We start from the raw sequence: 19180 nt of genomic DNA, 5'->3' as shown, positions 1-19180 counted from the left end.
GGGCAGTCTGCAACCTGCAAAACAGCAGACTTGCTACAAACATTCACCAGCTACTTAAAGCTTCCAATGAAAAAATATAATAATAATAATAATAATAATAACAACAACAACAATAACAACAACAACAACAATAATCCCTAGAGCAAATTATTACCACCAAAAAACCAAGCCAAACGAAAAAAGAAAGAAAAAAAAAATATGAATTCATAACATTACTCATTCTCAGTTACAGGTTATAACATGAAAATAATTAAATGTAATTAATCCAAATATAATTACAGGGCTCCAGACAAAAAAAAAAAAAAAAAAAAAAAATCAATTAAAGAGTCATTGGCTCATATAAAGGAACAAAATAAATAAGCACCAAATTAATATTTTTAAGTGCCACAAAAAAGTTTTTTTTTTTTTTTATTGTCATGTGTTTTTCATGATCGTTTACAGCATCACCGTTTTCATCCATCTTGTGGATGTCCTGGGAACTAAGATTCACTTAAAGTAGGAACTGAATTTATTTTACAACTTGAGAAAGTTTATACAGTTACAAAGAATTGTTCTTTACTCATTGGCCAAGTGATGCTGACATCATTATGGTGACTGGCTCAGTTTCTGTGTATAGTTTGGCGGCAGCGCCGCGCTGTGCGTAGGGCACCAAGTGCTGAGGGGGCACCAAAAATAGCCTAATGAAAAAAAAAATTATAATGCCGATATTATTTCATTAGCCTATAGAAAATATTATTAGGCACATTTTAGCCATGTATATGTAACAAAAAAGGGGGAACAAGATAATTGAATTGCTCTAGTCTAGAAAGTACTGCCCCCCCCGCATTGGATGGTCCGTGCCGGTTGTTCGCGCGGGCGCCTTTGCGAAGGACGAACACGGAAGAAGTTTGACAGACAGAAGGCAACTTTTTTGGAAATGGCCCCTAAAAAGACAGCAGAAGTTAGGATCTGAGAAAAGAAAGAAGAAGAAACAGCGAGATGATGCCCGTGCACCACTTGCAGGCAAGTCCATGTTTAATCATTCTTAAATAGGCTACGGGAAATGTGCTGCTGCTAATCGTAATGCGCCTCGAACTTGCTGACGTTAATGTTAGCAAACTATGTTATTATAACTTATAACTTCGGTGCAAGCTAAATTGAGATTTTACTGTTAAACATGACCTAATACAAAGCAATACATATTTAACTGACGCCAGCTAGCTGTTACTTTCTGTTATCTTTCTTTAGATATTGAGCAGTAGTTTAAGGTTTATTTTGACGTGACGGTGGTTAATACTTTCTCAGTAACAGTTAATGTTAGCAGTCAGTGCAGTGCACATGGTAGGCTAACAATTCCTGTTAAATAGCCTATATAAAAAATATAAAATGTCATTATGAATGATATAAAGCAAACAATACTGTTTAATTGTGTGCATTATTGCACCTCATTCTATTATGCTTTTATATTATATTATATTATATTAATCAAATAATTGATACATAAGGAATAAAGGGGGAGAACTCATTGGCTGCCATGCTTTCAGTTTTAAATGTTTATAATTTTAAGAGATTCTTTGTTTGAATATTTTGTCTAATAAATGTAATTTATTCAAAGTGACATTGAATTTGGGAAAAAACATGTCTGGATTATTTTTATTTTTTTATTTTGCTGTTCTGTTACTGAAGAAAAGTTTGCACTTTCATATGTGTAGTGTGTGTTGGCTATTCTACATATGTTTACAAAGTCAGCAAAGATGTGAAGATTTTACTTTCTCTTTTTAGTGTTCTTAAGTTTTATACTGTGATGCTGCTATTGTGTTATTGGTACTGAGTTTTATGTTTGGTAATAAAAAGTTAAACTGGCAAAAACAAAGTTTTTTTGGGGGGGGGTCGGGGTGGGGGGCATCATAAAGGAATTATGCTTAGGGCACCAAAATTGCTAGCAGCGGCACTGTTTTGCGGCCTCCTAATGCATCCTATAAACGTTGTCGTATGTCTTGCACACACCCAATCTATTTTTCTTCATTAGTATCTGAGAGGTAAATTTGGTGAAAGACAGCTCTTCATAAGCAATTATAAGGACATTGTTGAATTTCATTTTTAGCTCCTTCCATTCTTTCTCATGTAGACAACAGGTTAAGTAAAAATATGAGGATTATGTGATCATATTGTAAAATGCCCCTTTCTATAGTTATTTTCTAGCTGACTTACAAGTGTATGAGCATTGAATGGCTTTTCTGAGCCTGGGGTAAGTTTTACGTTACGTGACATGATTGTTCTCAAGCTGTTTTAGACAAGCTCTTTCCAAGGTCGAAATGCTGACTGAGCGATCTGTCAGGCCACATAAAGAGCGCCAAAACTACATTTATTGCTTGTATTTCATGATAAAATTGACAGAATTTGAGAGCTGAAAGTTTGTTAATTTTTTTAATAAAATTAAATACATTAAAAGGTGACAATTAAGTGCAAAACTGCTAATCTTACTGCGATTATGAATGGCTGCGTGACAAATAATGTGAAGTTCAGGCAGTAGCAGAAAACAGCAAAGATTAAACAATATTGAGAATAAGAATCCAAAACAGTATCAATTAAAAACTAGAATTGTTAACGATTAGTTCGCGTCCACACATCTGACATGTTTATCTGTGGTACTTATTCCTGCACTTACGGCTCCGTCGTTTTCTCTCACATGCTGGTTTGCTTTTCTTTCTTTTTTTACTGCAACTTTGCTGCGCGTTGTCTCATTTTATTAGGCTACGTCAACAAGACAAAAGATGTGATGGGCTACTCATCACAGAACAGCAGGTAAAAAGACAAAAAATGTAATCATAACATGTACATTTATATAGTCGCCAGTGGCGATCTCAGCAAAAAGATCACTCGCAAATTAATATTTTTAGTCGCAGTCTGGAGCCCTGAATTATGAGAATCAACTTGGCAAGCAACTGTGCAAAATAGCAGTTAATGTGAGTTGCATTGTGAGATGTGTTCTCATTCCACTTTTTTCAAAAGGCTCACAATGGCAGCAAAAATACATTTTAGGTTTCACTAAGACTGAGGTCAGTGTTTTCTACAGGGCTCTTATCCATTTGAACGACCAGGGCATACATGGGCTTTCAGGGAAATGCTTGAATTTCATTACTTTCAGTCAGCCTACAAAAAATTGACCTTGCTGGTGAATGTACTGTGTGACAAAAGCCTGATGGTGACAAGCTGGGCACTTTCTCTCTCAAGGAAAAAAGGAAATATAAAAATGGGGAAGAAAAACACCTCTGACAGGAAGGTTTAATAAAAAACAACCTGAGGAGCATGTTCTACGCCAGTCTACAAATGGATGGCACTCCAGTGCATCTGCTTACTCAACACAAGCACAATGGGGCACCTAGCACAAGTGCACAGACAACGGGATGAAGAAAGGCAGACACTTGAAGACTGCCACATACAAAAATACAGCAGTGCAAGGAAATCCCCATGTGACAAACCCGAGGCTCACTGTGACCTCATAACAACCTTCTTTGAAAGTGCAGATGAAAAGACTCATGAGCTCATGCTGCTATGATCAAGAACGTCTTAGGACTGTCAGAAGCCTTCAGGTTCAAGCTGAGACCCTGGAAATAAATTTGGCAGTAGACTTAAGGTCTGCCCACTATGTTAATAAACCAAATGGTTAGACCAGAACCACCTGAATTCTACAGTATGGAGATAAAATGGTGTCAAAACTAATTTGACAAACTTGTGAATGTGAATTAGCTCCCGCAATTATGAATCATATTTTGTAAAATCCATAAATTGAGTATTTTAGCTGCATACTTTTGGGTGCCCTACACAAAAAAATGTACGTTCCTTGTCACCCTCGGTTAAAATCGCTGTACCGGGGTACTGGATGTGCCGAAACAAAAATCAGAAAATTGTTTTAAAGTGCAGTCCATATTACGCGACGTAGTGGCATTAATGCACAAGCAAGTGCTGCAGAAGAGAGATGGAAAGGGTCTCTTTACCAACCCCCTGAGCAAAATTGATTTGTAAAATTGTATATGTCCATTAAATTAAATAGAAAGTGCAATTTTGTATGTGAAAAAAAACAACAACAAAAAAATAGTGCTTTATTGTATTTAGTTGTGCTATTGCAATTTGATTTATTATTTAAGTGTCGTTAATAAGGTTTAATAATTTGTGTTTGTTAGGCTAGCAGTTTTTGCTGTGGTATCGAAATTACAATTGAGAATTGTAAAATTTCATGGTTATCTAATATGTTGGTGTTATAACCTTATTTAAATATACAAGGATACCTGTCGGGATGGGCAATATGGCCAAAAAAATGTATCACAATGAAATCTTTCATATCAGTCGATATTGATAATTATCACAATACGTCAAATCTTTATTTATTTCAAGTTTAAAAGCAGATTTTTTCTTCTAAGTGAAAGCTGTAGAAACCAGACCATTAACAGTGGTTTTAAACTAGCCTACTCTTTATTGTCAGAACATGACAAGCACTTCACGTTTTTCTTTGCACTTTTCCAGTCTTTTTTCCTTACAATAAATATCTTAATAGAAAAACAATTCTTAGTTTCTACATGTGGTCGATATTGTTTCAAATCATGACTAGGGATGGGACAATTAACGGTTTCACTATAAATCACGATAAAATGTACTGACGGTTGGTATTATCGTTTAAAATTTAATTATTATTCAAATAAAAAAATTATTATATAAAAATTATTATTATCACGATTTTAATAACTCAGCAACAGTCTGACACAGGCTTTTTTTTTTTTTTTTTTTTGAGAAGGAATGGCGGAAGGCAGTGACCGTGCTCGGGAGATTTTTCAGCCTTTTAAGAGGACCAAATCTGAGGTGTGGTCATATTTTGGCTTTTACAAAGGCCTGAGTGAAACTTAATCGAGGATGGTCACTACAATGGGGGGAAACGCTTCAAATCTGCCGAGTCTTCTTGTGTGACCGTCACCCACTGTTTATAGCGAACGCAAGGCAAATTAACTTTGACCTCAATACCAAAACTACATCTGGGAAATAATTGGGCACAAAATGTTGTTTTGAGTTGATATATTTGATCTCATTAACTTGAAATAAACGTGAAGCTTCCGCGAAGAAAAGTGCGCAGCAAGAGGCTTTGAGCCAAAGACAAACGATCAAGTTCAAACAAGACTATTAAGAGTGACATTTAAGGTATAGTAATGTATATATCATTGTACACCGTTTTTACCACATAATTACGGGGACATATTAAATTGAGATTAATGTTTTAAATCTTACCCGTTTATAAATCCATTTTGTACAGCGTACAAAACAATCATCCAGACAAGATGATCACAACAATATCAAACACTGTAAACAATAAATCAACTCTGATTTAATTTTCAAAACAATCAAAAACGGAGACACAAGACGGCAAGTTGTATTTGAATGAAACGAAAGAGCGCGTCCGTTGTGATACATGGATGTGCGCCGTTATAATGCGTTGCTATTGCCAACGGTCATTATAAGGAAGGAAATGCCACAGAAATGAATCTTGCTTAAAAAAGTGCATAGAGCTGCTTGTTTTATTTGTGTATATATAAAACTCTTTTCAGTGTGAGCATCAGTTCTTTTTGAACACTTTCATCTCGTTTTAACAAAACCGTGATAGTATTGATAAATCACGATAATTTTGGTCACTATAATCGTGATATGAAATTTTCATACCGTCCCATCTCTAATCATGACACAGGTTTGTGTTGCCTGACTTTAATGACATCTTCAGCACAGTTTGCAGTGCAGGCTGCAATATTAATATTACATGGTTTATATCTTAGAAATGCACATTTGACAGTAGCTTGAGTTAAGATGCTGATGTACATTTATGTTCATTAACAAAAACAGTAAAATCTGTTTTATTTTTTTATATGGTCAAATTTAAATATTCAGAGTTTTCTTAAAATTAACCATTGGTCTTCCATAGTAACATGCATTTAGATCAGGGATGTCCAATCCTGCTCCTGGAGGGTCACTGTCCTGCAAAGTTTAGCTCCAACCCCAATTAAACACACCTGAACCAGATAATCAAGGTAATCAAGGATAATCAAGGCAATCTAGAAACTTCCAGGTAGGTGTGTTCAGGCAGGCTAGAGCTAAACTCTGCAGGACAGTGGCCCTCCAGGACTGAGTTTGGACACCCCTGATTTAGATAACCACAGTTAAAACCATGCATATAGCCCCTCACTACCATGGTAAAATCTAAATATATGGTTTCTATGGTATTTGTATGAAAAACAGTAGCCTAAATACATTTAGAATAAATGCACAAACGCTATAGCTTAAAATCACAAAAAACAGTAATTATATTACTCATTTAAAACATGTCTACATTAATAATATAGTAAAATTTGATATGAATATCCCACATTTCCTCCACAATACCATGGTGCAGTTAGTAATACTACAGTAAATCCATGGTAAATGATGGTGATTTGTAGATTGAAAAGCCTTCTGACTGTATTGTTGCAGAGTGTTTCTCCTGTTCGTCAGCATTTTATTTATTACTTTTCCGTGGCGGGTCCAAATAAAAAAATCCGTAGCGTTGAGCACCATGTTCTATAGTTGCCATACAACTGACTATTTTACTTGGGAGGAAACCATCTCAAAGCTATGTAATGCATCAAAATGACACAAAACACCACAACATAAATACATTAAGCTGACCTGTTGTCCGTATTGCATTCCGCTCATACTCCCAGGAGTGCGGCCCTGCATGCCCATAGGATATCTCTGGGGTCCCGGGGGTCCATAACCTTGTCCTGGGTAAGGAGGACCCTGTTGGGAGCCAGGGGAAGGTCCTTGCTGCTGAGAGTAGGGGTTTCCAGCACCGTAGTGTTGCCCTCGAATTTTTCCCACCTGGTCCATAGGGACGGGAGGCTGAAAAAAGAAAAAGAATAAAGGTAAGAGCTAATAATTCAGCTGCACAGTTCAAAATTAGCTAGTGCCATACAGGAAGTGAAATTATTGTGGTACGATTCAGCTTCCTTATACGATTGATCCAGCTGCACGCCAAGCACTTGGATCATTAATTTTCTGAAGCATTCACTTAAGCATCTCTGGTTAAAATGAAGTCAATGGTGATCAATATCAAGAGAGGCTTGTTTCAACTGTTAAGAATGAAAACAATCACAATGTCACAACAGTATTAGCTAGAGCATAGCGAAGGGACACCACCCAAAATCAAAAATAGATCTGTATGCTTCAAAAACAGTGCCAATGAAGGGAGGGGAAATTGGCGCGGAATGAATGAGAGAATGAAAGCAGCGGTTCTATCTGCCAGGCCATCCTGAGTGTCAGCGGCTGGAGACTGGATGAACACTGAACTTCCCTTTGAAAACAGACAAGAGGAAACAAATGTGTATGATGACTGAAGGGTGACCCGAACACCAGCTCACAGGACAGAGAGAGATAAAGAATAAAGTCTCTGGTACTACAAGAATACAGTGCTTGGGAATTAGGGAAAGATGACAGGGACACTTCCACTTCTAGGCAGAAACTGAGATCATCGACTGAAATTGGCAATGAACTGCCCATCTTTTTTCTACTTGTAAAAAGGCAGCACTTGCTTTTAAGTGTTCTCAAATGAACTGAATAGTAAAATGTAAAATCTGAATCAGAAAGAACAAAAACACATTGTTCATGTTAAGGATGTGACAAGCCTACATCAAAGAACTGGTGGCAACGAAAGCCGGCTGGGTTGTCGCTTCGCGGAGGCCTAAAAACAAAACAATGCTTGAACACACCGCAGAAACAAAAGAAAACGGCCAACTAGCATGTGCATTCTCATGCCTGCAGCAGGTATCATATTCATCAATCATTAAGGGAAACTGAAACTAGGACTGTAGATATTAAAAAAGTAAACAAACCAGCACTTGCCTGACATTTTAATTATCAATTACTTTCTAAATTCCAGGCAGCTCATTATGAAACTATTTAAATTTTGGAATGCTCAGGCAAGATTGCGTAAAATTAGAACTGCCTTCTGTCTGTGCAGTCTGTTCATCACTTTTGCTTTTATTCTCGTGCACTGACTCGCTAAACTGAATCAGAGCAAACTCTCTCACTGATGACCCGACGCCGATTCAACATGCTGAACCAGGCAAATTAATGTCGACGTTTGCCTGACAGAAGCTTACTGATGACAGTGAGGTAAATGAAACATGAGACACACAAACATACAAACCTAATATACACACAAAATAAATAAATTAGAGGTGTAACAATTCACAAAATTCACGGTTTGGTACGACACGGTGTCACAGTTCGGTACGTTTTCGATACGGAAAAAATTAAAATGTCAGACATTTCCTTTTAAAAAACAAAAAAAATTCCTACATCTTGAAACTTTTAGTTTTATAAATGGGGGTAATCTTTGAAGGATGAATAAATAATGCTTTGGTCATCACATTCAAAATAACATTTAAACAGGACAATATTTGATATTAGGATAATATGTTCTGCTTTTACATTTCGCTTTGTCACCAAATATTCCGCCGTCACCTTGTCAGTCAGTTCCTCACTCTCGTGATAAATTATATCTGACTCCTGCTGCTGATCTGTGCTGCGATTCTCGTTCGGCTTTCTCTTTATTAAGCAGACACTTTCAGTTTAATGGTGTCTGTTCTCTAACTGAACTTAATGATTTTATATTTAAAAATAAATAAATAAAAATAGACGGTGGGTGGCGGTGCCATGGTGGGCAAGTGATGTAACCAACAATCCTGTTGGGCATGGTGGGCAAGTGACTATTGCAGCAAGCCTAGTGCTGTACAAAAGTCTTAGGCCTGTTAGTATCTTCACAAAAAAATGGTTTTAAGCCAGTTATTTATATCTTTTGCTGTAGTGTGTCAGTATTAGGGATGGGCATTTCAAGCAAAAATATTCAAGGATCGCTGGGAATTATTCGATTAATATAAAAAAATAAAAAAATACACTACAAAAAAAACCACGCACCCCTCCCCCAAATGCTCACCAGTAAAATGCCATTCACTCAAATCCTGCTCCAATACAGTAGGCCTACTATAGCCTACGTGTTGTATCAATTAAAGAAAACGCATTTAGTTGCATATTTATGATTAAATAATATAATGGTTTTTTTTTTTTTTTTCATCTATGTTGATCATATGAAAACTGAACGGCATGAGTAAGATCATAAGATGTGCACTAGATCGGGAGACATATGGAGTGGGTCAGACATGATTGACCACTTCATTAAGTTTTGTTTAGTAGAAAGCCTTTCTTTAAAGTGAAATTTTTGTATAAATTTTATCTTAATTTTAATCAATGTTTCATCAACCAATTGCCTGGATTTAATAAATAAGCAAATATAGCAAACAATATAATCAGGACATGGAGGCACCAGCGTGATCACTTTGCACGTGAACTGGAGCTCGTCTCATAAATTAACTGAAACTCAGCGTATAGGCTACTTGCCTCACATGAGAAAAAAATAAAAAAGTATATATATATATAAAATATTTGTATTTTTTATTTTTCTTTCTATAGGCGCGTTCATAATACTGCGAAGATTGCGAGTCCGCATTGTCAACTTCATCTTTGCAGCCGAGTCCGACACTGACACAGAAAACACTAGTTTATTAAAAAACAATTAACAATTCTCCTTGCTATATTTGACACAGTCATTGCTTTTGCCGGTTCTTTGTGGCAAGCTTTATGCGTGCGCTTGAGTGAGAAATAGGCTATATATAGTTATTACATAAACGCTCATTATGGTTTAGTATTCTCTCTCCAGTATATATTTAAGTAATTAAATTAATATAAACATGTGATTACACTAATGGCTTAAATGAACAACTACTAAACGACTAGAAAAAAACTTTAGTCAGTAATTAGGACATTCAGGACATTCTGGGTTGAGCGAGCGGTGCTCAGTGCTCCATTCCCACCACGAAACGATTTTTTTTTTTTTTACAATAAATCGCACAACCTATGATATTCTACAATTTAATCGAATATTCGAAAATCGTGACTCATCCCAAGTCAGTATCAGTTTACATTTCCAAACATTTATTTTACTATTAATTGTAATATAATTACAATAATCCAGTGAGACCTCTGTATGCACAAGGAGTCTGACAAAAGCGATATGCTCCACACGGAGATCTGACCTCACCATCATCGAGTCCATCTGGGATTACATGAAGAAACAGGAAAAAAACTGACTAAATCCAGAACTGTGGGCAATGGCTCCAAGTAGGGCTGCACGATAAATCGCATGAGATTGTTATGCGCATCTCGTCAGTAAAGCCGGTTCCTTGATTAGTAGTAAATCGCCATCACCTGCTTTCAGATGGAGCGGCATTTACTACAAAGAGCCGTAGTTAACTGACAAGCTGAGCCATATCGCATTAATTAGCGCTGGCGATACGTCCGCGATATTAATGCGATATGGCTCAGCTTGTCAGTTAACTACGGCTCTTTGTAGTAAATGCCGCTCCATCTGAAAGCAGGTGATGGCGATTTACTACTAATCAAGGAACCGGCTTTACTGACGAGATGCGCATAACAATCTCATGCGATTTATCGTGCAGCCCTAGCTCCAAGACACTTGAAGAAACCTTCCTGCAAAGCTACCTGAAAAACTTAAGCATACCTGGACAAAAACTGTTTTAAACGCAAAGGATGGTCACTCAAATATTGATTTGATTTAGTTAATAGAAGTTAATTGATAAATAAAATCCATTTATGACATTATATTTTTTTGAAAGCATCCTCACTTTACAGCATTTTTAAACACAGTACTGTAGCTTTGCAGGAATGTTTCTTCAAGCATCTTGAAAACATTACCCCAGTTCTTCTGGATTTAGTCCATCTTAGTTTTTTTTCTGTTTCTTCATGTAATCCCAGATGGACTTGATGATGGTGAGATCAGATCTCCGTGTGGAGCATACCGGCTGTTGTCAGATTCCTCTTAATGCATCGTGTTTCCTTCTGGAGCATTAGTGAATGTTTGAACCTTTTTTAATAGTTGTGTTTGAGTCCCTCAATTGTCCTCAGTGTGAAAAGATGGATCTCAAAATCATACAATCACTGCTGGAAAGGGTTCAAATATGCAAAAGATGCTGGAAAACTGAAGAATTTTCAGGACCTGGAGGATTTTTCTAAAGAACTTTGGGCAACTTAACTGCTCAGGACAAACAAGGGACTCAATAACAACCATCACAAAACAAAAATCCAGGATCATCCAGGTTACGACACACAGTATTAAGAATTAAGGGTACATACACTTTTGAGCAGGGTCATTTTTATAAATTCAGATATTCTTTGTCTTGGACTATACTTTTCAAAGATCACTAGGACCAGTAAAGGCACAGAGAGACAAGGTAGGACAGTTGAAGTGGTAACAGCTGTGACCACAGCAAATCTTTAATCGGCACTGCTCCTCCAGAAGCTGAAGTAAATCTGGGCACTTTTTCTTCTGTCAATATGAGCAAGAAACAAGAACAGGAGAAAAAAAAAAATTAAATGTTATTTCAGATGGACGAGTGATGGGCCGCAGCGGATGCTTCTAGTGTCTGCTCAAGTTGATTAATGGGAGAGATGTAGTTTTGTAGCCCACAAGCCCAGAATGGAGATAGTGTTGAGTTAATTTTTGACGGTACAGCCGTGTTTACTTGTATAAGAATGGAAGATGGCATCTACATGCCGTGATAAAGCAGTCCAGACAAGGTTATGGCTGAGATCAATGAGGCCCTTGACCAAAAGGATAATGGAAGTAGATAAAAGAGAAGAATTATGTCTAAACAAAGATCTGAGTAAATTTCTGACCCCAAGTTGCCATCTTCATTTGTATTCTACATGGTTAAACAAGGGATTTTACATGGTTAGAATATGCTAGATTTAATGCCTCATCATTAAAGTCCTCCTGTAGTCAATCATTTTATTCCTTAAACTCATCTCTCATATTTAAGCGTTTTTACTTGAATTTTTTATTTATTTATGCCTTAAAATAGCTTGAATGTAACTACACCCTTGCCTTGTTTAGTATATGCGGACGCGGTTCTATGAATATGCAAAGTAGTCCCGCCTCCACTCACTCACACCAGCTCAGAGATCTACTTGTTGATGATCACATGTTGACACGATTTCAAACCGCGTTTTTGACGCCATCTTTGGTTCACTGCAGTTTTAAGAAGAAAATACTCAGCAATGGTGTTGACTTATGAATTTACACATGGTTTGTCAAAGCATATTAAAAACACCACATAGACATATAAACAACATTAAAACCTTGATTTCCACCACAGGAGAACTTTAAATAAGTACATATCCAGTGAAAAAGAACAAATTAATTTTTGTATGTAGAGAATGGCTCACAAATAAAGACAGCAGGTCAAAAGATATCTAAATCCTCTTTCTGTCTAAGACCGTGGTAAACATGCAGTTGAGAGCACATACCTGCATGCAGTCTAAAAACGCTGAGGTTGCTTTCACACAGCATTATGTATTTGAATTACCCCAGGGCTCCCTTAAGTGCGGGAATGAGGGTGGGATGCGACGGCGAGAGAGAATAACAGTTGTTCAGAAATGAAGTGCTTTTAATTCATCCTCAGGCAAGGTCAAAGATAAGCAGCACCATATCTCGCAGTCTCATTTTTAAATAGACAAGACATACTTTATTGATCCCTGAGGGGAATTCAAGGATTTCCCACTGCAGCATTACTCACTGAGGGCGAGAGTATCCCCTTTCACTTTTTTAATGAATGATACTAGTTCATAGCAACAATAACAAGGAGCCAGTCATGGGATTTTCTCTTGAAACACCCCTGGCTGTTCCTAAAAACAAAACCACACAGAAATCGAAATGAAACATTGCGAAATTAAAATCAAATGAAACCTGAAACAGCGGTCATTTAAAACAGGATATTTAAGGAGAAAAAAATGCAGGGAAGGAATTTCAGCTTTCATAACTCAATTTCATAAAAGAATTTCATAACTTATCAGCAATTAACTAGATGAAAAATAATAAGAAAATTGTATTTGCACATTTCAAAAAAACATAATTTACAAAACATTTATAGTCTTTATAGTCACTTTTGATCAGTTTAGTGCATATCCTCGTTGAATAAGTTATTAATTTAACTTGTTGATCTCAAATTTTTGAATGCAAGTTAATTTTGATTCCATGATGACTTCAAACACATTCAAATATTGTCATTAGGGTCTGTAAATCTCTTAAGTGATTGGACATGACACCTCTTCTCTGTTAAAATAATGTTACAGCTCAGAGACACTCGTGCTATTCGGTTCATCTCTCATCTTCTTCAACCAATCAATCGCTCGTCCATGGCTGATTTCCTTCCTCTCTCACTCTCTATCCAAAAAGGCAGGGAAAAATAAATAAATAACTGCAATTAGCACATGGCTAATCTGCATAGAGGAAAGCCAAGCACTCTTGGCAGAGGAGGTTACACCGGGTGGAATGTCTCACTGTCTGTTAGGGAAGGGGGTGTGGACCGCTTCGTGTGTGTGTGTGTTTGAGAGGTCGGGCGTTGGAGTGAAGTATGATAGCACAGATAGCGCCGGCTCTACTGAGCCAGACAGATGGATTGGGTACGGATGATAAACAACTGCTGCTAATTTAATCCTCCACACGAACAAACAGTCCAAGCCTACAGCAAAGGACTATCGCTGTGCCAAAACACCAACACACACTAATACAAATGACATCACTCCAGTGTAGGTTTATCCAGTAGCGCAAGTGTGGAACAGTTAGCGCTGGACATGCACGTGGAAAGAAGATTTCTACTCTTAAGTAGCGTAAAGGATCCGGTCATCTCCAAAACGGCATCCTTGAAACTTGTATGCAACATGCTAGGTTCCACACTATTGCTAGGTTCATACAGAATTTGGATGCTTTAATACATTTATTACATTTTGATGTATTTAACACATTTAAATACATAAAAACGTGCTGAAGGAGTTAAAACAGTGATTTAACAATGGGTTATAATGTTGTTCGTTCTATTTTTTGGGTGAAACAAGAAATATTTCAGGGCTCAACGCTATGATTTTTCTACTGGCCCAGTACACTGCAAGTAAATCACTCGCATATGCAACAATTTTCACTCTGGGCGACTAAATGCCTATCATTAGCTATTGGTAGGGCTGGGCGTATTTGGGAGTATTTTGGTAAATATGATAACTATATTACATATTTATTCTATTTTTACCTATATCATTAAAATATTATAATGTTGTTATTATAAAAAACGCATTATATTTAATTTGAGATGTTATTTTTAACCTTTAAGAATAATACCAGCTGACAGGGCTCTGTATGTTTACAGCATTAGGTGAGTTTTTTTTTTTATTTTATTTTATTTTTTTTTTAATTAACATGTATTAACATTATTATTCGTACCTAATATTTATCCAAAGGAATCGATATTGAATCAAGATCAGAATCAATTACACAAGAATTTAAATTGTGAAATTTGTCTCAAGTAATAATAAAACAGTAGCATACCTGTCACTAAACTTAATAAAATTCTGTTTAGTTACCAAATGTTTTGACAATCACAATACACTTATTGTGATGTAAGTTAATTTGATTTTATTTTTTACCCATTTTATGTTATGTTTCATTTTCACTTGTTACAAAGGCAGGGTCTGCCATTTTGTCTTTTTGGCTTGTTGTTTCTGATTGCACTTTAACCCCAAGGGTGAAATCCAGATCAAATCCCAGAAGGGAAAATCAAAACAAAATAAAGTTAAAACATGTTTTGAAAAAAAAAAATCAAAAAAAAAAAAAATCTATTTAAATCGGAATTCGGATTTTTTGTGAAAATCATGGATTTTTCTTCTTCTTTTTTTTTTGCCATATCGCCCAGCCCTAACGTTCAGATATTTAAAAAGCTGTGCCATTTCATGAAGATAGATTTGGCTGGATAGATAAATGATATATATAGTATATCAGTCGGGAGAGTAAACTAAAACATGTCCTAGCCAATCACTATTCTATTGCCAAGGTGTCCGTAGAGGGTTGCGGTTGGAGAAGTGGTTCAAATTTTTACTTGCCAAAATTCACTAGGCTCACCACAAAAAAAAATTCTAAAGTTTTTTAAAAAAAGGACTGGTTATTGTTATTTTGACCTTAATAAATAAGGTTATGATACCAAAAACTACTCAGAGATTTCTGAGTTTTAACTCAGAAATTTTAAATATTGTTAGTAGAGCTGCACCGATATGAAATTTCTCAGCCGATACCGATAGTCAATTATTCAGAATGATATCGCCCGATGCCGATAGTTTAGTTTTTCTTATAAAAAAATATATTATATATAAAAAAAAAATCTCTCAAATAATGCTGCAAACTATACAGGGAACCTCTAACTTGGTACACTATAATATTAAGAGGTTAAAATTAACAGAGCTATTATATTCAACTGCTAGGCTATTTATTTCTAGATAAAATATTTACACTCAAATAAAAGCTGGAATGTTTGTATAAAACTCAGTTACACATATAAGGTAGTTTTTATAAGCACTTGTTGTCGTCATGGCAAATTTATTCAAACATATATATAATTAACAGTAAATGTCTTCTAGCTTTTTTTTGTTTGTTTGTTTTTTAAGCTAACTAAAAAACGGATGACTTTCCTGAGGTAAATGCAACATTAAGTGATATTGTTCGCAAGCTGTTTTATTGACATCTTTCTGCGGTAAGTGATTACATGAGACATGATACGGATTTCGGTAAGTTGTACTGTACTTTTCAACTTACCTTTTGATATTCATGCACGTTTTTCTTGATATAATTTGTATTAAAGTAGAAGAAAAAGGACTTGCGCTCCGCGCTGCTGCTTGAACTGAGGCACCACAGCGATCTGTCACATTTAAGAGCGTCAAAACACCATTTATTGTTTGAATTTCGTGATAAAATGGACAGAATTTGAAAGATGACACTTTGTTTCTTTTTAGAAGTAACAAAGCACAGAGCTATTTGTGATTATTGGATGAGAGGCGTGCTACAAATAATGTTTAGTATAGGAAAAACTGGCTTGAACTACGGGTGATTCATAGGGTCAAATAGAGCCTGCTTTTATGTAGCTGTTTTTAGCTGTTAAAGCGTTATTGTCGCATTAACTTGCCCAAACTAACTCAACACGAGAGATTTCCTTCACACACACCGTCAGAGTTGCAGTCTGACACATTTTTCTGCACCCTTTTGATTGACGGGATATAATCGGCACTGATCATCGGCTGTTTTTAAACAATCGGCCGATAGTGAAAATTACTTTTATCGGCCGATACCGTTTGTTGGCCGATACATCGGAGCATCTCTAATTGTTAGAGACAAGTAAAAAGTCAGTAAAATAACGAATAACCAAATTACAAGCAAGAGCACAAATAAATACAATAGAACAATCATGTAAATGAACAGTGCTTTTCAGGTACAGAAATTGCATAAAGTAATCAAATGTTAAATAACACAGCAGTGTCTTCACTATAGAAATTATGTAAAGATTAGGCTAATCCTTAAAGTTAAGTTAAGTTAAGTTATTCAGCCAAGAGCAGCGAGCGATTTTTTTTCTCTTTGTCCTTGTTAGATTAACATTAGTGACAGACAGACAGCAGCAGATTGACTAGGCTGCAGTCACTGAAAGAGCTGCACGGATCGACTGTTTACTAGGATACTCGACAATACAGGCATTTTCACATAATTTGGTGTGAATCTGTCCGTTCAGGTGCAAGCAGATGTGAGAGAACTCAATTCAGTTTTTCTGCACTATCTGAGGCGTATTTTTGTGTGTGCTTGCTTCGGATGTGTTGAGCACACAAAACTTCTTACACAGCGCGCGAATATCAAACAGAGTTAAAAACATGTGCAAATTATATACTTTAGTGATGATGCAGCACTGGCCCAACCAGGCAAGTGGCAGTTCCGATATGGCCAATCTACATATCACAATATATTTCTTAATTTCGGCCGATACAATATAATTCCGATATCGATATGAACAATATAAAAGCCTAAGGAAAAACTGCCAAGAACGCCCACAGCGAATGTCTGCACCTACAAACTTTTGAAAAATGAATTTGCCAAGTCTCTGAAACCTCCTCCTATAAAACTATATAATTTTTTTGGAATAAAAATGGTACAAATAAATTATTGTTGATATTTTATTTGTATTTAGTCTTCATACAAACAATGTGAAATCACCGTCAAATAAACATAAGACTCTCAACTTATTAATATTAATATCTTTAACTTTAAACTATAGGCTAGCATGGGTTGATTATATTATTCTTATAGATTGAAACAAAAGTGCTTCAGCCAGGATAAAGAATATGAAAAGTGCTCAGAGTTGCTGTAGAAAAAAAAAAAAATAGAAAAAAAAAAAGTGAGCAACAACAAAAACAAATGTTGCTGAGGGACATTGAGTGTTGATGACACCCTGAATTCATTCCGATTGATGAATCTGAATGTAGTGTTCACATGAGCGCTAAACAAGTTATCGGGTTGATGTGCGCGTTTATGTCACAAGCTTCAAATCGGAATTGATTTTTTGACATGCGCACACTGCACAAATAGAGTTTCCCGCTGTTTTGCACATAATTACTTATTCTCCTACATTGATTCTTTATTTGTTTTAAACAGCAGACTTAATATTTATCCATTTCTGGTCATAACAATGAACATTTGAACCGTTGTGCCATGCTGCTTATATTTATCACGCAGTAAAAATGCCCCCCAAATGTAAAAATGTGTTTAAAAATCATATCACCGTTATTGAAAAAAATCATATCGCGATATATACTGATATTGAATTATTGTCCAGCCCTACCCAAACGTCGTTCACACTGGCCCCAGAACATCGGACAGTTCTTATTTTGAGCCCTGTATTTTGCCTAAAAGAAAATGTAAAGTATTTTAGAAGCACTAAGACTTGATTTGTTTTTACATGTTCATGATAATTTTCATGAGATTCACACTATTGGTACCCGAAAGCATAAAAAAAAAAAGGAAATGTTTCGATTGCTACATTTTTTTAATTTTCAAAACCTTTCAAAATTACGTGTGTCCAACCATACAGTTCCACATGTGTAACATGCTGTGAGCTCAAACAACATTGAAAACACAAGTCAGAACGAACGCTTTCAACTCATGTTCCCTGATTTGCTCCGCATTGGGAGTGTGACTGCAAATGAGATTCTGTACTCACTGAGACAAGTCCTAACTTCTCAACAGCAATTTAAACAGAAAATTCCCTTCATTTGTTGAGTAAAGGACTCATTGTAGGAGAAAGCTGTACTCAATTCTCAATTACAACTCACTGGGTTGAGTAATATCAAAGCTATAAATTGAAAAAACTACCACCAGTGGCGACACAGGAAGGAGGAAATATTAGTGACTTTTCAGCGTTTCCCCCTAAAAAATGTCCAGCAGCAGTGCTGTTACGAGCCGGAGGTTGTTACCGAGCCGCGCGCGGGGGGGTCCGGGGGCATGCACCTGCGGAAGGTTTTTTTTTTACATAACCCCTTAAACCATGACTTCTGCCAAGTTTTGTGGATAGAAACAGAAACCTTCATTTTATAATTTTAGACAGGATTAATCATGTTTATCTTTTGTGTTAATTTTCAGCTATAAGGTAGAAATTGATAGGGGAAAAATGAAATGGCACAACCCAGAAAAAGATTATTGAAAATTTATTGAAAATTTTATCTTAATGGCAAAGGCCACACCCAATCTGTGAGCACTTAATTTTTCTTGGCTTTTCATAGAAGATCTCTAAGGCTCTTTGGTAATTGAATGCTATTGTGGGAGGGCCATTAGGTGTCCCAAAACAACAAACCCACGTATAAAAAAGTAAATACTATTCTTCTATGTCACTCCCTCAGTTACCATACAGCTCACTCGCAATTAACTCAGTAAAGAATATTAACGTAGCTATCCTAACCTTATTCAACTACAGACCTTCCTCGATATTGATGTAGCTGACCTACTTTATTGAAGTGCGCCCGTCAGAGAATGTGGAAGTTATCAGAACATGTCTTTCTACTTAGTGATAAGAGAATGTAGCCTACAGTATGTTTAATGCCTTAAAAGTAGAAAAGGTCTGTATGTGATAAGCCTATTTATAACTACCTAATAGTGTTGTCACGGTACCAAAATGTCAGTATTTGGCACCAATACCAG

At 36.2% G+C, this 19180-nt stretch overlaps 1 protein-coding gene across 1 annotated transcript in view; it reads right to left on the bottom strand.

Annotated features, from left to right (window-relative positions):
- arid1ab (AT-rich interactive domain 1Ab) overlaps positions 1 to 19180 on the bottom strand; it is an 88052-nt gene that overhangs the window by 51774 nt on the left and 17098 nt on the right. The window contains exon 2 of the mRNA XM_084424158.1: positions 6682 to 6894. Within this exon, the coding sequence (XP_084280284.1) occupies positions 6682 to 6894 (213 nt within the window). The remainder of the gene's footprint in view (positions 1 to 6681; positions 6895 to 19180) is intronic.

Source organism: Rutilus rutilus, assembly GCF_951802725.1.
Source record: "Rutilus rutilus genome assembly, chromosome: 11".
Classification (NCBI taxonomy): Eukaryota; Metazoa; Chordata; class Actinopteri; order Cypriniformes; family Leuciscidae; genus Rutilus; species Rutilus rutilus.
This window is presented reverse-complemented; position numbering and strand designations above follow the sequence as displayed.